The following is a 17,065-nucleotide window of genomic DNA, read 5'->3' as shown; positions in this document are numbered from 1 at the left end:
TATTTTATTTTTTGCTTCCGCTCTACCCAATGTTGGTGGCAAACCACCACTTTTTCCTGTTGCACATTGCTCAAGTGTTGGTTTACGCTTGTGCAATGTCATTAGTGCTTTTGCTGGTCACTGTTGGCTACTACCTTGTGTAAATTAGTGCAGAAAAGAAAAGGAAAACTGCAAATATTGGTGCAAATGCATTGTGCTTGATTTGGGGACATAGCAAGAGCAGAAGAAACCTTGCACACTTAATCTAGCAGAAGCCATTTTTGGCTCTATGATATCCATTCTATTTGTCCGTGTAAACTAATCCTCACAAAATTAACGGAGGTAGAAACCAGCTTCCTGTAGGAATTTTTCTCTCACGGATATTATATTCATATTCTAGAGTTTGGAATTCGTTTAAAATAAAGTGAGTAGCAACAGGACTTCCTTTCCCTCCACCTTATAGCCCTTCACCCTGCTTGAAAGCATGCTCTGGAGGGCTTCTGGGCTCCCTGAACAGGTTTGAGGACGTGTGGAGGGGGACAGAGGGAATTGCCCCCGCCCTGGTTCCACTGACGGAAGCAGTTCTGTCAGCAGAATGACAGCACTAGGTCCTGCCCTCAACTCCCATCAGCTCTGGCTAGCATAGCCAAGAATGAGGGATGATTGCAAGGCAACAACGTCTGGAAGGCCACTCACACACACGTTCCCCATCACTGGCAGAAAGGGCCCATGTCAACGACCGGGCTATACGAAGGGTTACACTAGTCCTGAGCAGCCCCTCACCTAGACCAATCTCTTGTTTCCGACAGCTGTCAGCACCAAGCAACGCAAGTAAAGCTCAATTTCTGCCTCTCCTCTCTCTTTCTCACATACACACACAGTCAGAAGAGAATTTAGGCACTGAGGTTATGCTCCCCTCTGCTATGGAGTGCTGGGGGCTGCAGAATACATTCAGAGACTGCCACACATAAAACAAGTTTACTCAAGCACCCTCAGAACAGAAATGTGGAAAACCATTGTTCAGATCACGGTGATTGGTTTGTTTATGAATACACCGCGGAGACAGATATGGGAGGGGTGCCCATGCAAGGGAGAGAGTGGAAGTGCGTTTAACCGAGAACAACACCCTGGCATAATTTGAGTGCATATAGGATGGTATCTAAATCACATGTGGATTGAGGGTGTGTTTTGATAACAGCATGTTGAGTGTGTGTGTTTGTGTGCGTTCAGCTGAAGTTTCAATGAGAATTGTAAGTAACAAGGGTATGAAAAGTGGGAAAAGGCACCTGTGCAGTGATGAGAATGGGATTATGCATGCAAGGAATGGTGGAGACAGACACACGCACGCATACAGACACAAATACATACTTGTGACTGCATAACAGCAGCAACAGCACGTTTTTCCAAAAGTCTGTGTTGGAAATAGTAATTACAACCGTAGGCAAGCAGAATATCATGTAAATTCAAAAATGGAGGCCATAACATAGAGACAGAGGCTGATATAGAGCACAGTGCTGCCTTTCCCAACCTGATGCCCTCCAGGTGTTTTGGACCACAACTCACAAGATACCTGACCATGCTGGCATAGAATCATAGAATAGCAGAGTTGGAAGGGGCCTATAAGGCCATCGAGTCTAACCCCGTGCTCAATGCAGGAATCCACCCTAAAGCATCCCAGACAGATGGTTGTCCAGCTGCCTCTTGAAGGCCTCTAGTGTGGGAGAGCCCACCACCTCCCTAGGTAACTGATTCCATTGTCGTACTGCTCTAACAGTCAGGAAGTTTTTCCTGATGTCCAACTGGAATCTGGCTTCCTTTAACTTGAGCCTGCTATTCCGTGTCCTGCACTCTGGGAGGATCGAGAAGAGATCCTGGCCCTCCTCTGTGGGACAACCTTTCAAGTATTTGAAGAGTGCTATCATGTCTCCCCTCAATCTTCTCTTCTCCAGGCTAAACATGCCCAGTTCTTTCAGTCTCTCTTCATAGGGCTTTGTTTCCAGACCCCTGATCATCGTGGTTGCCCTCCTCTGAACATGCTCCAGCTTGTCTGCATCCTTCTTGAATTGTGGTGCCCAGAAATGGAAGCAATACTGTAGATGAGGCCTAACCAGGGCCGAACAGAGAGGAACCAGTACCTCACGTGATTTGGAAGCTATACTTCTATTAATGCAGCCCAAAATAACATTGGCCTTTCTTGCAGCCACATCGCACTGTTGGCTCATATTCAGCTTGTGATCTACAACAATTCCAAGATCCTTCTCGTTTGTAATATTGGTGAGCCAAGTATCCCCCATCTTGTAACTGTGCATTTGGTTTCTATTTCCTAGATATTTCATTCTGTTGTTTTCAGCCCAGCACTCCAGCCTATCAAGATCACTTTGAAGTTGATGAGAGTTGAATCCAAAATGTCAGGAAGGCATAGTGTGTTTGAGATCCTCGAAACTCCCAGAGTGCAGGACACGGAATAACGGGCTCAAGTTAAAGGAAGCCAGATTCCAGTTGGACATCAGGAAAAACTTCCTGACTGTTAGAGCAGTATGACAATGGAATCTGTTACCTAGGGAGGTTGCGGGCTCTCCCACACTAGAGGCCTTCAAGAGGCAGCTGGACAACCACCTGTCAGGGATGCTTTAGGGTGGATTCCTGCATTGAGCAGGGGGTTGGACTTGATGGACTTGTAGGCCCCTTCCAACTCTGCGATTCTATGATCTGTAATGGCAACAATGGGCAACTTGCACATTTACGGTCCGGGGGGGGCAGAGGAGCACGCACACGTGTGTTATAGTAAGGGATTACCACCTTTCCAATATGGTAATTAGCATCCTTCCCACCCCCCCAAAAAACCACCTTTTGCTCCTTTTTTTTAAAAAAAAAAGAATCTGAGATGTTTCAATAATGATGGAATAAAGGGTGCATGAAAGGATGCATAAGGAGACTGCTGTACTGAAAAAAGGAATGGTGTAAACACACACACACACACAGGTTTGATTGTGGGAATGCCACCGGGATGGGGTAGAGAGACAGACCCTATCAAGCACAACAATGGGACTGGAGATATGGGGAAGATGTCCGGCATGAGCTGGAGGGAGAACAGGAAGCACTTGGGCTTGCAGCCGGGAAACGCAACTGAAGCAAGAAGCGCAAGTGCTTACGGAGGCCTTTGGCAGAGGAACTGGGAGGGGTTCAAAGGACTGGGGGGGGGGGCAGAACCGCCCAAGAGAGGAGTTGGGGGGAGTGAAGGCCCTTGGCTGTGGAGAAAGGGGGCTCAGGTGGTTGGCGGAGGGATGGGAGCCGCTCAGGTGTCACCTGGGAGAATGGGGAGCACTTGGCGTGGGGGAGGGGAGGCTGAGGCGGGGCCGCCCCATTGGAGGAAGCTGAGGAAGGGGGCGTTCCCTGGCGGGGGGAGGGGGAGGGGAGCCTTTACGTGAGGTAAACTCTGAGGCATGAGGACGGGGGGGGGCAGGGAGCACTTGGCTGATTGGCAGGAGGGGGGGTCCACGCCGCCGTCGTCGTGGGGGTGGGGGAAGGAGGGAGCCCCCTCCCCGCTTTGGAGAGGCGCGCGCACACGACAGACAGACGGACGGAGAGCGAGTGGGGAGCGCGCCCGTGACGGGCCGCCGCCGCCGCCGCCGCCGGGAAGGCGGGACTGACCTTGCGCAGGGCCGGCACGAGGAGCCCCCGCCATTTCTGCCCGTTCTCCTCGCTGAGGAACTCGTAGGGGGGCGGCTGCATAGCCCTGGGTCGCGTCCCCTCAGCCTCTCAGCCCCGGGGTGGATGAGGGAGAGGCGGAGAGGGACGCCGACGCCGCTCACCTCCTCCCCGGCCCTACCCGCCGGCGCAGCCAGCCGCGGTCACATCCGCGTCCCTCAGGCCGCCGGCCCCGCCGCAAGCCGCAGCAGGCGCCGCCGCTCCGCTTCGCCTAGCCTGGGCCGCGGCCGCCTCCGTCCCAGGCGCAGTGCGCAGGCGCAGTGGCCGGCCTCGCTCGGCAGGCAGGCAGGCAGGCGAGCCGGCCGGCCGCGGCGTCGCTTCGCCCTCTAGCGGCCCGGGCGGGGGAAGGCAGGCAGGCCTGGGGAGGAGAGGGGCGGGGCCGCGGGAGCGCCTCCTCCCTCCCTCCCGCGTCCTGTTCCTTTCTGTTTTAGCGCTGCAGCCCCGCCCTCCCCACGCCGATGCGGGCCGGGGGGGGGGGGGGGCTTGCTTTGCAGAGAGCAGCCCGGGCAACTTGCAGCAAGCAGCCCTGTTCATGCATGTAGCAAGCCAGGCAGGGGCATCAGAACCCTTCTGCATCAGACCAAGCGTCCATCCAGTCCAGCCCTCTGCTTACACAGTGGCCCACCAGCCGTCGACCAGGGACCCACAAAGCAGGACATGGGTGTGACAATAAGGTGACCCTATGGGAAGGAGGAGTAAAAAATAGCCAAAGGCAAGGGTGGAACCAAGTCATCTTCTACAATAATATTGTTAGTAAAAGTTTTATTAAAGTGCCGGGTGCCTACGCGTTTCGAACGCAGTTGCGTTCTTCCTCAGGGCTTTATAACATTCGTGAGGTTGTCTGCAGAAGCTAGACAACTGCACCCTAGCCTAGCCTAGCCTACCCGCTTCTGCAGACAACTTCACGAATGTTATAAAGCCCTGAGGAAGAACGCAACTGCATTCGAAACGCGTAGGCACCTGGCACTTTAATAAAACTTTTACTAATAATATTGTTGAAGATTACTTGCTTCCACCCTTGCCTTTGGCTATTTTTTTACTCCCCCACGGGGTTTTCCTTGCTTTCGCAACTATGGAAAGGAGGACAGGGCTCCTGTATCTTTAAGAGTTGTATTGGAAAGGGTATTTCAGCAGGTGTCGTGCGTATGCCTGCAGCACCTGGTGAGATTGCCTCTTCATCACAACAGTTAAAGCTGCAGGAGCCCTGCTCTCTTTTGTACCTGGTCCCTGTAGTACAGTTCCAGCAGCTTTAACTGCTGTGATGAAGAGGGGATTTCACCAGGTGCTGCATGCATTCAAATGACACCTGCTGAAATACCCTTTTCTATACAACTGTTAAAGATACAGGAGCCCCGTCCTCCTTTTCATAGGGTCACCCAATGTGACAACACCCCACCACCCATGTTCCCCAGCAACTGGTTCACATAGGCTTGCTGCCTCTCACCCTAGAGGTAGCACATAACCATCAGGACTAGTAGCTATGCATAGTTTTCTCCAGGAATTTGTCTAACCCCCTTTTAAAGCCATCCGAATTAATGGCCATGGCTACATCTTGTGGTAGTGAATTCTTTAGTTCAGTGATTTCCGCAGGCTTGCTAGCCGAGTTTCTGTCATCCATGCATGCTCGCCTCGTACCCCTTCAGAGAACAGGCCCCTCCACATCTGCTCCCAAGACTGCAAAACACCCACACCCACACCCCCCACTTCAGGGTGGGGGCTGCTTCAGCAGTTTTAAAAACTCACCCAGAAGGAGCCAGCTTGCAACCTGCCTTTAAATCTTTTCAAGGCGTGATTTGCGCAAAGGGTTAGCAACTGATCAGCCCGCATTTAAAAATGTACAAGGATCTGATCCACCAGATATTCCAAAATAAAAATGCACTGGGTACCATTTTTTGGTAGAAAGGTGAGGTACAAATCAAACAAATATTATGAAGTCATAGGAAAATGCCTGATTAATTTGATTCATTGCCCACCCACCCCCAATCCTCTTCGCCTCCGCCTTAAGGGGAGGCGAAGCACCCTGGTCCGCTTCTGCTTCTCTGACCCGAAGCGGAGCACAGCCCTAGATTTTAGCTCTGGGAGTCTGTTGATACACCATATGAAAAAAATCAGCCTGTTTAAATGCAGAGGCATTTAACAACGTTAAGTTTGTTTTTTAACGGACCCTAAATGGATATTGTTGTTTTTATACTGTTGTTTGTATGTTTCTGCTGGTTTTTAAAATTTTGTATACCTTTTTAATGTTTACTGTTTTTAACTTTTGTGAACCACCCAGAGAACTTCGGCTGTGGGGCGGTATATAAATGTAATAAAATAAATAGATAAGTAGGCCTGTAACCTGAGTGAACCCATTTCCTCAAAATCTTCGTAAGAACATGATAGAAACAAAGAAAAGCAGACTTGGTGGGGCAAACTAAAGGCCCAAGTGTTCCCCACAGTAGTCAACCAGGTGGACAGAAAACAGATCGGAATCTACTGGTAGGTTTGGGAGTTTTGCAGTAGATCAGCGAGGGCTTCTCCCGTTAGCAACAACAAAATTACTTCCCTCTTACCCTAACTTATACTAATGAAATGAAAACTACCTACCATTCAAGTTTTCTTCATTTCAAGCAATATAACTTGGGGGAGAGAGGGAGAGTAATTTGTTTCTTGCTATTAAACAGGAGAAATCCTTGCTAATACTTCCCATTAAAAAAAAATCCACTCATGGTTCTTCAACTAGAAGTGGAACTTTTCGTGGTAGAACAATGAGTTCAGTTCTGGAACAAACAAGCAAAAACCAGCACACCAAATTCCTGGCCTCCAAGTTCTGCATTGCTTTTGCACCTGGCTGTGGTTGGTGGACTGCAGTGCGTTCCAGTCAAAATGAAGTAGATCCCACAAGCCTGAAGTCTTCCCACTCCTGGCCTATGGGAAGCCCGCAAGCAGGAGTCGAAGGCAATAGGCTGTTCATGCTGCTGTTCCCTAGTAGCTGGCATTCAGAGGCAAGCCGCCTCTAACGCTGGAGGCAACAATGAATAACCGTATCCTCCATGAATTTCTCTGATCCCCCATCTAAATTGGTGGCCTTCATCATCACATCTTGTGCTAGCGAATTCTGTAGTTTTAAGAATGCACACTGTGAGCTCCATCACACCTATTTTTCTCCCTGGTTTGCCTGCACGTTTTTTTACCTCTGTTTCATAGGCGGGGCAAGTGCTCCTCCCTTTCACGATAGTCGCTATACCAGTGAACTCTCTGAGTAAACGGAAGTAAGACATCAAAAGTAAGCATAGGGTTGCAGAGCACTTCTTTCCAGTTCAGAATGGCACACTATTAAAAGTCAGTTCTCTCTCTGTTCAATGGGGTTTATTCAAAGGTAAACATGCATCAGATTTTAGTATGACTTGGATGAAAATGCAGTTGAAATCTGCTCCTGAGTAAATCTACTCAAGCCCAGTTAATAAATGAGCTCCATTGAACACACACACACACACACACCGATTCTGCCTTAAAACCAACCCTGCACAGAATCAGAGAGAAGTGTGTGTGTGTGTTAATGGGAAGGAATGATTTAGGGGAGGGAGAATAAAAAATTCCTAAAAAATCAAGGGATGAACTGATCTGATTCAAACTTTACATGCCTAAAGGCCTTCTTAAGAGCTCCCACAACCCTAAGTTTCATCTCTATATTTAAAAATGAGGGAGCGGTGGGCAAGAAGGGTGGGGTTGGAGCAGCAAAAGTATGTTGGACCGGCTCAGCATAAGTCCATTCGTTCGACACGGTTGTTGAGGAAAACCACCCCGCCCTCCCCTTTCGTCAGCAAGCTCTCCCTTCAAAGCCCATACCCCCCAACAAAGCAAATGGTGAGACCACGGCACTACAGGGGGGCTGAAGGGCGCTTTAATTCCATTTGGGGAAAATAATCCAGACTTTCCCCTCTCTAGGAAAACACGAAAAAGGGAGGGGGAGAGGTGGGGTGTCTGCAGGACAGGCATTACATCATCTGAGTCCCGTGCTGCAAAACTGCAAACCAGGTATGATGAAAGTGCAATAAAAACAATGGTGTGATGGAGCCCTGTGTGAAAATGTGTTTGGTGTTTTTTTTGTCTATCTCAAGACTCCCACTGTTTCAGCTTCATTGGATGGCCCGGGGTTCTATTATTTTGAGACAAGGAAAAAAATCTATGAACTTCCTTCACACAATGTATAGTTTCATAAACCTCAGCCATGTTTCCTTTTTCTTGCCCCCCCTTTTTTTTCTAAACTAAAAGCCCCAAACATTGTAGTCTTTCCTCACACGGTAGTTTCTGCAACTTCTCCAGCTCTACAATACCGTTTTTGAGATGCAGCAATCTGAACTGTACACAGTATTTCAAGTGTGGTCACACCACAGATTCGTATAATGTGGGGCTGGGAAAGTTGTGGTCCTCCAGATGTTGCGGTACTGCAACCCCCAGTATATGAAATAGAAGGCAGCAGTTGGAATAAACAGTCCAAAGTGGTGCTAACCAGCATACAAACAGCGTACATTGATGGTGCTATATAAATAAATAAATAATAATAATAATAAACTGCAACACTAAATATGAACCAAAAATTGGGGTAATGGATTCACAGAAACATTTTAAATAACGATAGTGCCACAATTAACAATGTAACAGCAGGTAGTTAACAATAGAGACTTAACCAAACAAAAGATGTTTTGAGTTGAGAAATGCTTGATAAGACACTTGTTTAGTTTACAGTATCTGACACGTACTTGTGGCGTTACACCCCACAAGTCAGTTCCCAAATGTATGTCTGCAGTTTGTAAGTCTGTGGTGAGTTTAGAATGTTGGCCTGAGTGGGCGGAGTTAGAATGTCTTGGGAGGGGGAGGAGTGATATATAAGGGAAGGACGAGGGGATTGAGTATTTACTGTGTAATCTGTACAGCACCATGTACATTGATGGTGCTATATAAATAAATAATAATAATAATAATGAGTGGGCCTTGTTAGGTACTCTTAGAGCAGCCTTCCTCAACCTGGGGCGCTCCAGATGTGTTGGACTACAACTCCCAGAATGCCCCAGGTTGAGGAAGGCTGTCTTAGAGTCTTTAGTGCTCTCTGGGTTTAGGGTACCTAAGTTCTGGGAAATTGAGTTTCAGGGTAGAGAGTGGTGTCTTTGGAGTGTGGTGTGCACCTAGTTGACGTATATTAATCAATACAGATAATAAAGAAAGCTCAAGAGTGATTGTGTGAGGGAAAGGAAAGTGCGTACGCAAATGAGTGAAAGGATTGGATGAAAGGTTTCAAAAAAGGTTTTTAAATGTTTTATTTGAAACAAAGCTTGTGAACTTTTATAAATAAATTTTAATTATTTTGTTTTTAACTACCACAAAAATCCCACGTGTCTGTTTGGCATTTATCATCTGAAGTTTACACTTTTAGCACCCACTCTGACAATAATTCACCTCAGCACATATAACTCACAGTGTTTTATTTTATATATTGAAATCCTTCTCCATTTAAACCCCTTTCTCCACATCGTTTGGAGGAAGGTGGTTTTTATCCCTTGCCTCAGGCGTATCAAGCGGTGGTATCAAGCTTGGCTTGAGCAGGGAGTAGCCGCGGGCGGGTCTATTGTTCAGAGCCTGTGTCATGACAGTACTCTATTGTTACCTACATGCTGTTACATTGTTAATAAATTGTGGCACTATTGTTATTTAAAATGTTTCTTTGAATCCATTACCCTAATTTTGGTTCATATTTAGGATTGCAGTTTGTATGCTGGTTAGCACCACTTTGTACTGTATTGCAACCTCCATCATTTTGGCTATGCTGGCTAGAGCTGATGGGAGTTGTAGTCCATTCCTGGGTAGGATGTTAAGTTTTATTTTCAGTCTTTTCCCTGCATGGATTTTCCCTTTTCACAGCTGTTTTACACTGGATCGGACTCAAAGAGTGCTTATCAATGGAACCTTCTCAAACTAGGGGGAGGTAATGAGTGGGGTACCGCAGGGCTCAGTCCTGGGCCCAGTGTTCTTCAACATTTTTATTAATGATTTGGATGAGGAGGTGCAGAGAATGCTTATCAAATTTGCAGATGACACAAAATTGGGTGGGAAAGCTAATACCCTGGAAGACAGAAACAAACTTCACAGTGATCTTGATAGGCGGGAGTGCTGGGCTGAAAACAACAGAATGAAATTGAATAGGGAGAAATGCCAAGTTCTACACCTAGGAAATAGAAACCAAATGCACAGTTACAAGATGGGGGATACTTGGCTCAGCAATACTACAAACGAGAAGGATCTTGGAATTGTTGTAGATCACAAGCTGAATATGAGCCAACAGTGCAACATGGCTGCAAAAAAGGCAAATGCTATTTTGGGCTGCATTAATAGAAGGATAGCTTCCAAATCCCGTGAGGTACTGGTTCCTCTCTATTCGGCCCTGGTTAGGCCTCATCTACAGTATTGCATCCAGTTCTGGGCTTCACAATTCAAGGACAAGCTGGAGCATGTTCAGAGGAGGGCAACCAGGATGATCGGGGTCTGGAAACAAAGCCCTATGAAGAGAGACTGAAACAACTGGGCATGTTTAGCCTGGAGAAGAGAAGATTGATGGGAGACATGATAGCACTCTTCAAATACTTGAAAGGTTGTCACACAGAGGAGGGCCAGGATCTCTTCTCGATCCTCCCAGAGTGCAGGACACGGAATAACGGGCTCAAGTTACAGGAAGCCAGATTCCGGCTGGACATCAGGAAAAACTTCCTGACTGTTAGAGCAGTACGACAATGGAATCAGTTCCCTAGGGAGGTTGTGGGCTTTCCCACACTAGAGGCCTTCAAGAGGCAGCTGGACAACCATCTGTCAGGGATGTTTTAGGGTGGATTCTTGCATTGAGCGGGGGGGTTGGACTCGATGGCCTTGTAGGCCCCTTCCAACTCTACTATTCTATGATTCTATGATTCATTAAGCTATCCAACATATTAGGAAGTACCTAATATCTCTTTCCTAGTCAGTCACTGCCAGATCGGGCTCCTTCCAAGTATATGTGAAGCTGGAATGTTTGCTCCGATGTGCATCACTTTACACTTACACAAATTGCTTTTGCTATTTTATTGCCTGTTCACCAATTTTGGAGATATTCTCTTAAAGCTTTTTTTATTTTTACCACCCTGGTTTGCCAATGATAATTAAATAACTTTAGTAAACTTGGCCATTTCATGGCTCACCTCTAAATCCAGATCATTTATGAGACGTTGAAAAGCACTGCTTCTAAAACGGATCTTTGAGTGACCCCAGTTCTTGTAGGAAGCAACCCCATGTAAACTGGCAGATAAGGCATGATGGCAATATATCACCTCCAATATTAGAGGCAGTGTGCCTCTGTAGGCCACTTGCTGGCTGGAAATTCTCATGGGTCATGGTGGCTGGGAATTAGGGGAGATGCAGTCCTGTACAGTTGGAGGGCTCCTGTTTGGGCAAGGGCTGGCCTAGAACTTCATTGCTGGTCAGCATGACTTGCCTCAATTGCAGGCTACCCACTGAATTCAGCCTTCCATTTAATTTTGTAGAGTTCCAGATCTATTAATTTGGCAATGAATCAAATTAACCAGATATTGTTAAGGTTGAGTTTGTGTAATATGCATTTTTTTAAATAATCCTGTGTATCAAATCCCTTGTACATTATAAAACTTATTGCTCCAATTTTGGAGCTAATTTAAACAATTGCATTGTTGCTTGTCTCTGGTGTTTTTTACTGGTGTTTCTGGATTCATATGAAGCCAACCTCCCTTTTTCTGTTTATTTGGGTGCCCTCGTTGTTATTATGGTAATTTATTACAGCAGCTGGGATTGTTTAGCTTGGAGAAGAGGAGGTAAGGGCAGACTTGACAGAGGTGTACAAAATGATGCATGCTCTGGAGAATGTAAATAGGGGGACATTTTCCTCCCTCTCTCGTAATCCTAGAAGCCAGCAGGATCACCCCATGAGGAGGTAACTAAAGCTGATGGGTGGGGTCATTCAAGGCAGATAAAAGGAAGTACTTCACACAACACAGAGTTAACCTGTGGAACTTGCTACCACAAGATGTAGTGATGGCCACGGATTTGGGTGGCGTTAAAAGGGGGGTGGATAAATTCCTGGAGGAGAAGGCTATCAACAGCTACTAGTTAGCTTTTATGTTTTAATTGCTATTTTACTGTGTATTTATTCCATTGTATTTTATGTATTGTAAGCCATCTTGGGAGGGCTTCTGCCCTGAAAGGCAGCCAAGAGATGTTTTAAATAAATAAATAAATAAATAAATATAGTCCTGATGGCTATGTGCTACCTCCAGTATATGAGGCTTCAAGCCTATATACACCAATTGCCAGGGAACATGGGTGGGAGGGTGCTGTTGCACCGTGTCCTGCTCTGTTGGTCCCTGGTCGACAGCTGGTTGGCCACTTTGTGAACAGAGTATTGGACTAGATGTTCTAGCAGGGCTCTTCTTATGTTCTTAGAGATAGTATTACCTGCTGGTTTGCAGTCTAAATCTGAAATTAAAAATAAAATACACATATACAAGAAAAAGGGACGATAGAAGAATAAAGAGGGACACCTGTTGTCCTTATGTGAGGTGGGTCCGTTCCCCCCAGATAATAAGGAAAAAAGCATGAATGAGATCAAGGAGAGGGAACTGGCTCAGACTCTGAGCTCTGCTTGATGCCATTTGGGACTGCAAAAACTTTCTTCAGTCCAACCAAGCTGAGATCTGGAAGCAGAAGTTCCACCTAAAATGGAGAGGAGGCAGCTTATATATACTGCCTTGGGTTCCTTAAGGAGGAAAAACTCACTGGGTGACTTTGAGCCAATCACAGACTCGCAACCCGGCCTATCTCACATGGTTGTTGTTGTGAGGATAAAAGAGAAGAAGGAGGATTATGTACACCAGCTTAGGTTCCTTAAGGAGGAAAAAAAAGGCAGGTATAAATCTAATAAATAAATAAACGGGTAACCAGCCCTTCATTCCGCAAACCCACCAACCTCAAGTAATATCTAAAGAAACGAACCATCTTAACAGCACACGTTAAAGTTCTGCTAATTGAAGTGGTTGTTAGTTACCTCCTCATAAAGTCCATCTCTGCAGACGTCAGATTATGATACAACATCTCAATAGGTAGATCAGCTAAGGCTTTAGTTTCTGTGCTTGAATGGCAAAAATGAAGAACTCTGTACCTATGACCTGGCCTTCTTCTGCTATAATAAGATCAAGGGATGGAGCTGATTGGTGGAGCTGGAGCTGAGTCCATTGATGTCATAGAGCACCCGCTCAAGCTTCTAGAACAAAGGCAGTTGGAGCGAGAACAGGAAAAGCACCAGAGGGGGGATCAACCAATCCAGAGCCATTCCTTTGACATCAGGGCCATGATTCCAGCTGGCGGTAAATAGAATTAAGAAACACAGAAAGGTCTACCAACCATCTAGACAATGATACAACCTATTTACAAGCCGCAGTCCAGATGAAAAGAATAAAACAACCCCCATGAAGCTGGATCAGACAAGGTAGCTCTCACGATTCCTTTATTTGTAGCCCTTTAAAAGAAAAGAGATTGGCCCAGAGGAAGGGAAGAAGGCAAGCGGGTGAGATTTGGCTTGCCAAATCTGCAAGAGCTGCTGCGTCCGGGCCTCAACAACTAATTTAGTAGCCTGTAGGTAAATGGAAGAATGGATGATTCTGAACTCGCACTTGACCGGGTAATCCCTGGGAATGAGGACAAGCTAGATGTCGAAGAGTGGAAACATAATGATGAAAGTAATGAGGAGAATAACAGTGAAATAATCCAACACCAGCAAAGTGGGGGTATTGTGCCAGTCATGGAGCCAGAAGTCGTGAAGAGAAGCGTTTCAGGCAAAGATGTGCTGGAGCAGTCTCTGCAGACAGACAGCAAAGTGAGCATTTTTCAGAAGAAAGAACTGATGGACCAAAGCCAGCAGACAGACATTTCTGGCAGCGTGAAAGGCAGTGCAACATCTTTTAGGATACAGTCCTGCTGTAGCAGCCCTCGACTCCAGGGCCAGGAATCGCGTCGCAGCAGTCAGCAATCTATCACTCAACAGCCTATACAAAGCCAAAAGTCTTCTCGAGTGTGCTCTGAACAGGAGATTGTTTTTCCTGAAGACAGAGAAAGAGAACAAACTGTCGCTCAAGAATCTGGATATGGGAGCGAACAAGTGGAGGGTCAGAAATCTTGGCATGGTAGTCAACGACTACAGAGGCAAGACTCACACCGTGGTAGTCGACAACTAGAAAAGCTGGAATCTCAGCACAGCAGTCAGCAATCCATCCGTGCCCAGGCCCTACAGTGCCAAAAGTCTTCTGAGGCACAAGCCTTGAACAAAGCTGGCATAACAGAGGAACCAATGTGGTTTAATGAAAGAACAGGTGTATATGTGGTATCTAGTGCTCAGCAAACAAGTATTGTTTGGGGCCCAGAAACACTTGAAGAAATTCTACTTCCTTTTCATGAAGCTGTGATACTCAGAAACTCAGAAAAAGGAATACATAATGCTGAAGCAGTGATAATTTCTTCTGGGGATACAGAAATGGAAAAGCCCACACTACAAGAATCTCGCCAGAGTATTCAGCAGCCAGAGGGAAAGGAATCACGCACCAGTCAACAGCCAGCAGGGCAAGAATCTCGCCAGAGTATTCAGCAGCCAGAGGGGAAGGAATCAAGGCGAGCTAGTCAGGAGCCTAAAGCACAAGAATCTCAAATCAGTATCCAGCCAGAGGGGAAAGAATCACGCACCAGTCAACAGCCAGCAGTGCAAGAATCTCGCCACAGCATTCAGCAGCCAGAGGGAAAGGAATCACGCACCAGTCAACAGCCAGCAGGGCAAGAATCTCGCCACAGCATTCAGCAGCCAGAGGGAAAGGAATCACGCACCAGTCAACAGCCAGCAGGGCAAGAATCTCGCCACAGCATTCAGCAGCCAGAGGGAAAGGAATCACGCACCAGTCAACAGCCAGCAGGGCAAGAATCTCGCCAGAGTATTCAGCAGCCAGAGGGAAAGGAATCACGTACCAGTCAACAGCCAGCAGGGCAAGAATCTCGCCAGAGTATTCAGCAGCCAGAGGGAAAGGAATCACGTACCAGTCAACAGCCAGCAGGGCAAGAATCTCGCCACAGCATTCAGCAGCCAGAGGGGAAGGAATCAAGGCGAGCTAGTCAGGAGCCTAAAGCACAAGAATCTCAAATCAGTATCCAGCCAGAGGGGAAAGAATCACGTACCAGTCAACAGCCAGCAGGGCAAGAATCTCGCCACAGCATTCAGCAGCCAGAGGGGAAGGAATCAAGGCGAGCTAGTCAGGAGCCTAAAGCACAAGAATCTCAAATCAGTATCCAGCCAGAGGGGAAAGAATCACGCACCAGTCAACAGCCAGCAGGGCAAGAATCTCGCCACAGCATTCAGCAGCCAGAGGGGAAGGAATCAAGGCGAGCTAGTCAGGAGCCTAAAGCACAAGAATCTCAAATCAGTATCCAGCCAGAGGGGAAAGAATCACGCACCAGTCAACAGCCAGCAGGGCAAGAATCTCGCCACAGCATTCAGCAGCCAGAGGGGAAGGAATCAAGGCGAGCTAGTCAGGAGCCTAAAGCACAAGAATCTCAAATCAGTATCCAGCCAGAGGGGAAAGAATCACGCACCAGTCAACAGCCAGCAGTGCAAGAATCTCGCCACAGCATTCAGCAGCCAGAGGGAAAGGAATCACGCACCAGTCAACAGCCAGCAGTGCAAGAATCTCGCCACAGCATTCAGCAGCCAGAGGGAAAGGGATCACGCACCAGTCAACAGCCAGCAGGGCAAGAATCTCGCCACAGCATTCAGCAGCCAGAGGGAAAGGGATCACGCACCAGTCAACAGCCAGCAGGGCAAGAATCTCGCCACAGCATTCAGCAGCCAGAGGGAAAGGGATCACGCACCAGTCAACAGCCAGCAGGGCAAGAATCTCGCCACAGCATTCAGCAGCCAGAGGGAAAGGGATCAAGGCGAGCTAGTCAGGAGCCTACAGTACAAGAATCTCGACGCAGTATTCAACATCTGGAGAGGCAAGACTCCAGGCTGGGCCAGGAGTCCTACCAAAGTAGCCAAGTACTGGCAGCAGAAAAAACCAGGTCAGAGGAACAACAAATAAAGCGACGTAGAAAGGTACGCAAAAATAAGGTTGACCAGGCTCAGCAAACAGACAGTGCACAGAGTCTGAGGAAACAATTGTTTGAAAGAAGTTTACAGACAGATACCATTAGCAGTGCCAAAAGTAATGCAGCAGTTAAATTGCAGGATTCCCACAGTGGCAGCCAGCAGCTTGGCCTGCAACGAGATGATCAAGGCAGTCTTCCAGTTCAGTTGCAGGAACCTTGTTTTGGCAGACAGCCCCTTCAGGAACCTGAAATCTGCAGTGGTGGACTGCCACATGAATTTCAAGATTCCCACCGTAGGAGCAATATTCAAGACGTCTACCGTGGTAGTCTTCCAGCTCATTTGCAGGATTCTCACCCTGAAAGCCAGCAATACAAGCTACAAGAATTTCACCGGAGTAGCCTCCCTCTTGAATTAAAAGATTCCAATCATGGAAGCAAGCAGACTGACTTTCAACAACTCCACCATGACAGCGCCCTGCCTCGGTTCAGAGATTCTGAAGGTAATAGTCATCAGCTTGAAGAAAAATCCCACCAGAGCAGCCTGTCACTTGAATTACAAGAATGCCACCACCTTAATCAACAGGCTATGGAGCAGGACTCTTCACGTGGCAGCCAGAAGCCTCTAGGAGCAGAATACAAGATGGACAATAAAAACGAGCCCCAGGGAACGACTGCTTCTGATAGTAAGATACTTCTGAGACAAAAAGCTTCATTTTCTCAACAGACGTGTAGCTTCATTTCATTAGAGGAAGCCACCTGGTTAAACAGAAGAAACGGCAGATTACTAAGAAACCAAAGCCAACAGACTGATGAGAGTTGGCTTCAGAATTATAGGGAGAAAAAACAGAAGCTCACCAGTACAGAAATATTGTCAAGGAGTGGCGAACCTGAGCTTCAAGAATCAACCTGTCCTAAATATGAAAAAGAAGTAAAGGTGCAGCAGCCTGCCGGACATGAATCTCGAAGAGTCAGCCAAGAGTCTGCTGCAGCTGTATCCCGAAAGGAGAGTGAACAACCTGCCATTCCAGAATCACGAAGAGGCAGCAAACAACCCACCTTGCCTGAGTCTCGACGGGCGAGTGAACCTCCTGTCGTGCTGGAATCCCGGAAGGGCAGCAAACAGTCTGCTCTTCCAGAATCCCAAAGTGACAGCCAACTACCTGCTGTGCCTGAGTCTCGGAAGGGCAGTGAACAGCCTGCTCCTCCAGAATCCCGGAAG

At 47.3% G+C, this 17,065-nt stretch overlaps 1 protein-coding gene across 1 annotated transcript in view; it reads right to left on the bottom strand.

Annotated features, from left to right (window-relative positions):
* Positions 1-3,902, bottom strand: part of SOS2 (SOS Ras/Rho guanine nucleotide exchange factor 2) — a 44,371-nt gene extending 40,469 nt beyond the window's left edge. Inside the window, exon 1 of the mRNA XM_063118240.1 lies at positions 3,631-3,902. Within this exon, the coding sequence (XP_062974310.1) occupies positions 3,631-3,711 (81 nt within the window). The 5' untranslated portion in view covers positions 3,712-3,902. The remainder of the gene's footprint in view (positions 1-3,630) is intronic.
* Positions 3,903-17,065: the final 13,163 nt, after the last annotated feature.

This window comes from Elgaria multicarinata, chromosome 2 (genome assembly GCF_023053635.1).
Source record: "Elgaria multicarinata webbii isolate HBS135686 ecotype San Diego chromosome 2, rElgMul1.1.pri, whole genome shotgun sequence".
In the NCBI taxonomy this organism is placed as follows: Eukaryota; Metazoa; Chordata; class Lepidosauria; order Squamata; family Anguidae; genus Elgaria; species Elgaria multicarinata.
The sequence above is the reverse complement of the archived record's forward strand: the minus strand, read 5'-3'. Positions and strand labels throughout refer to the sequence as shown.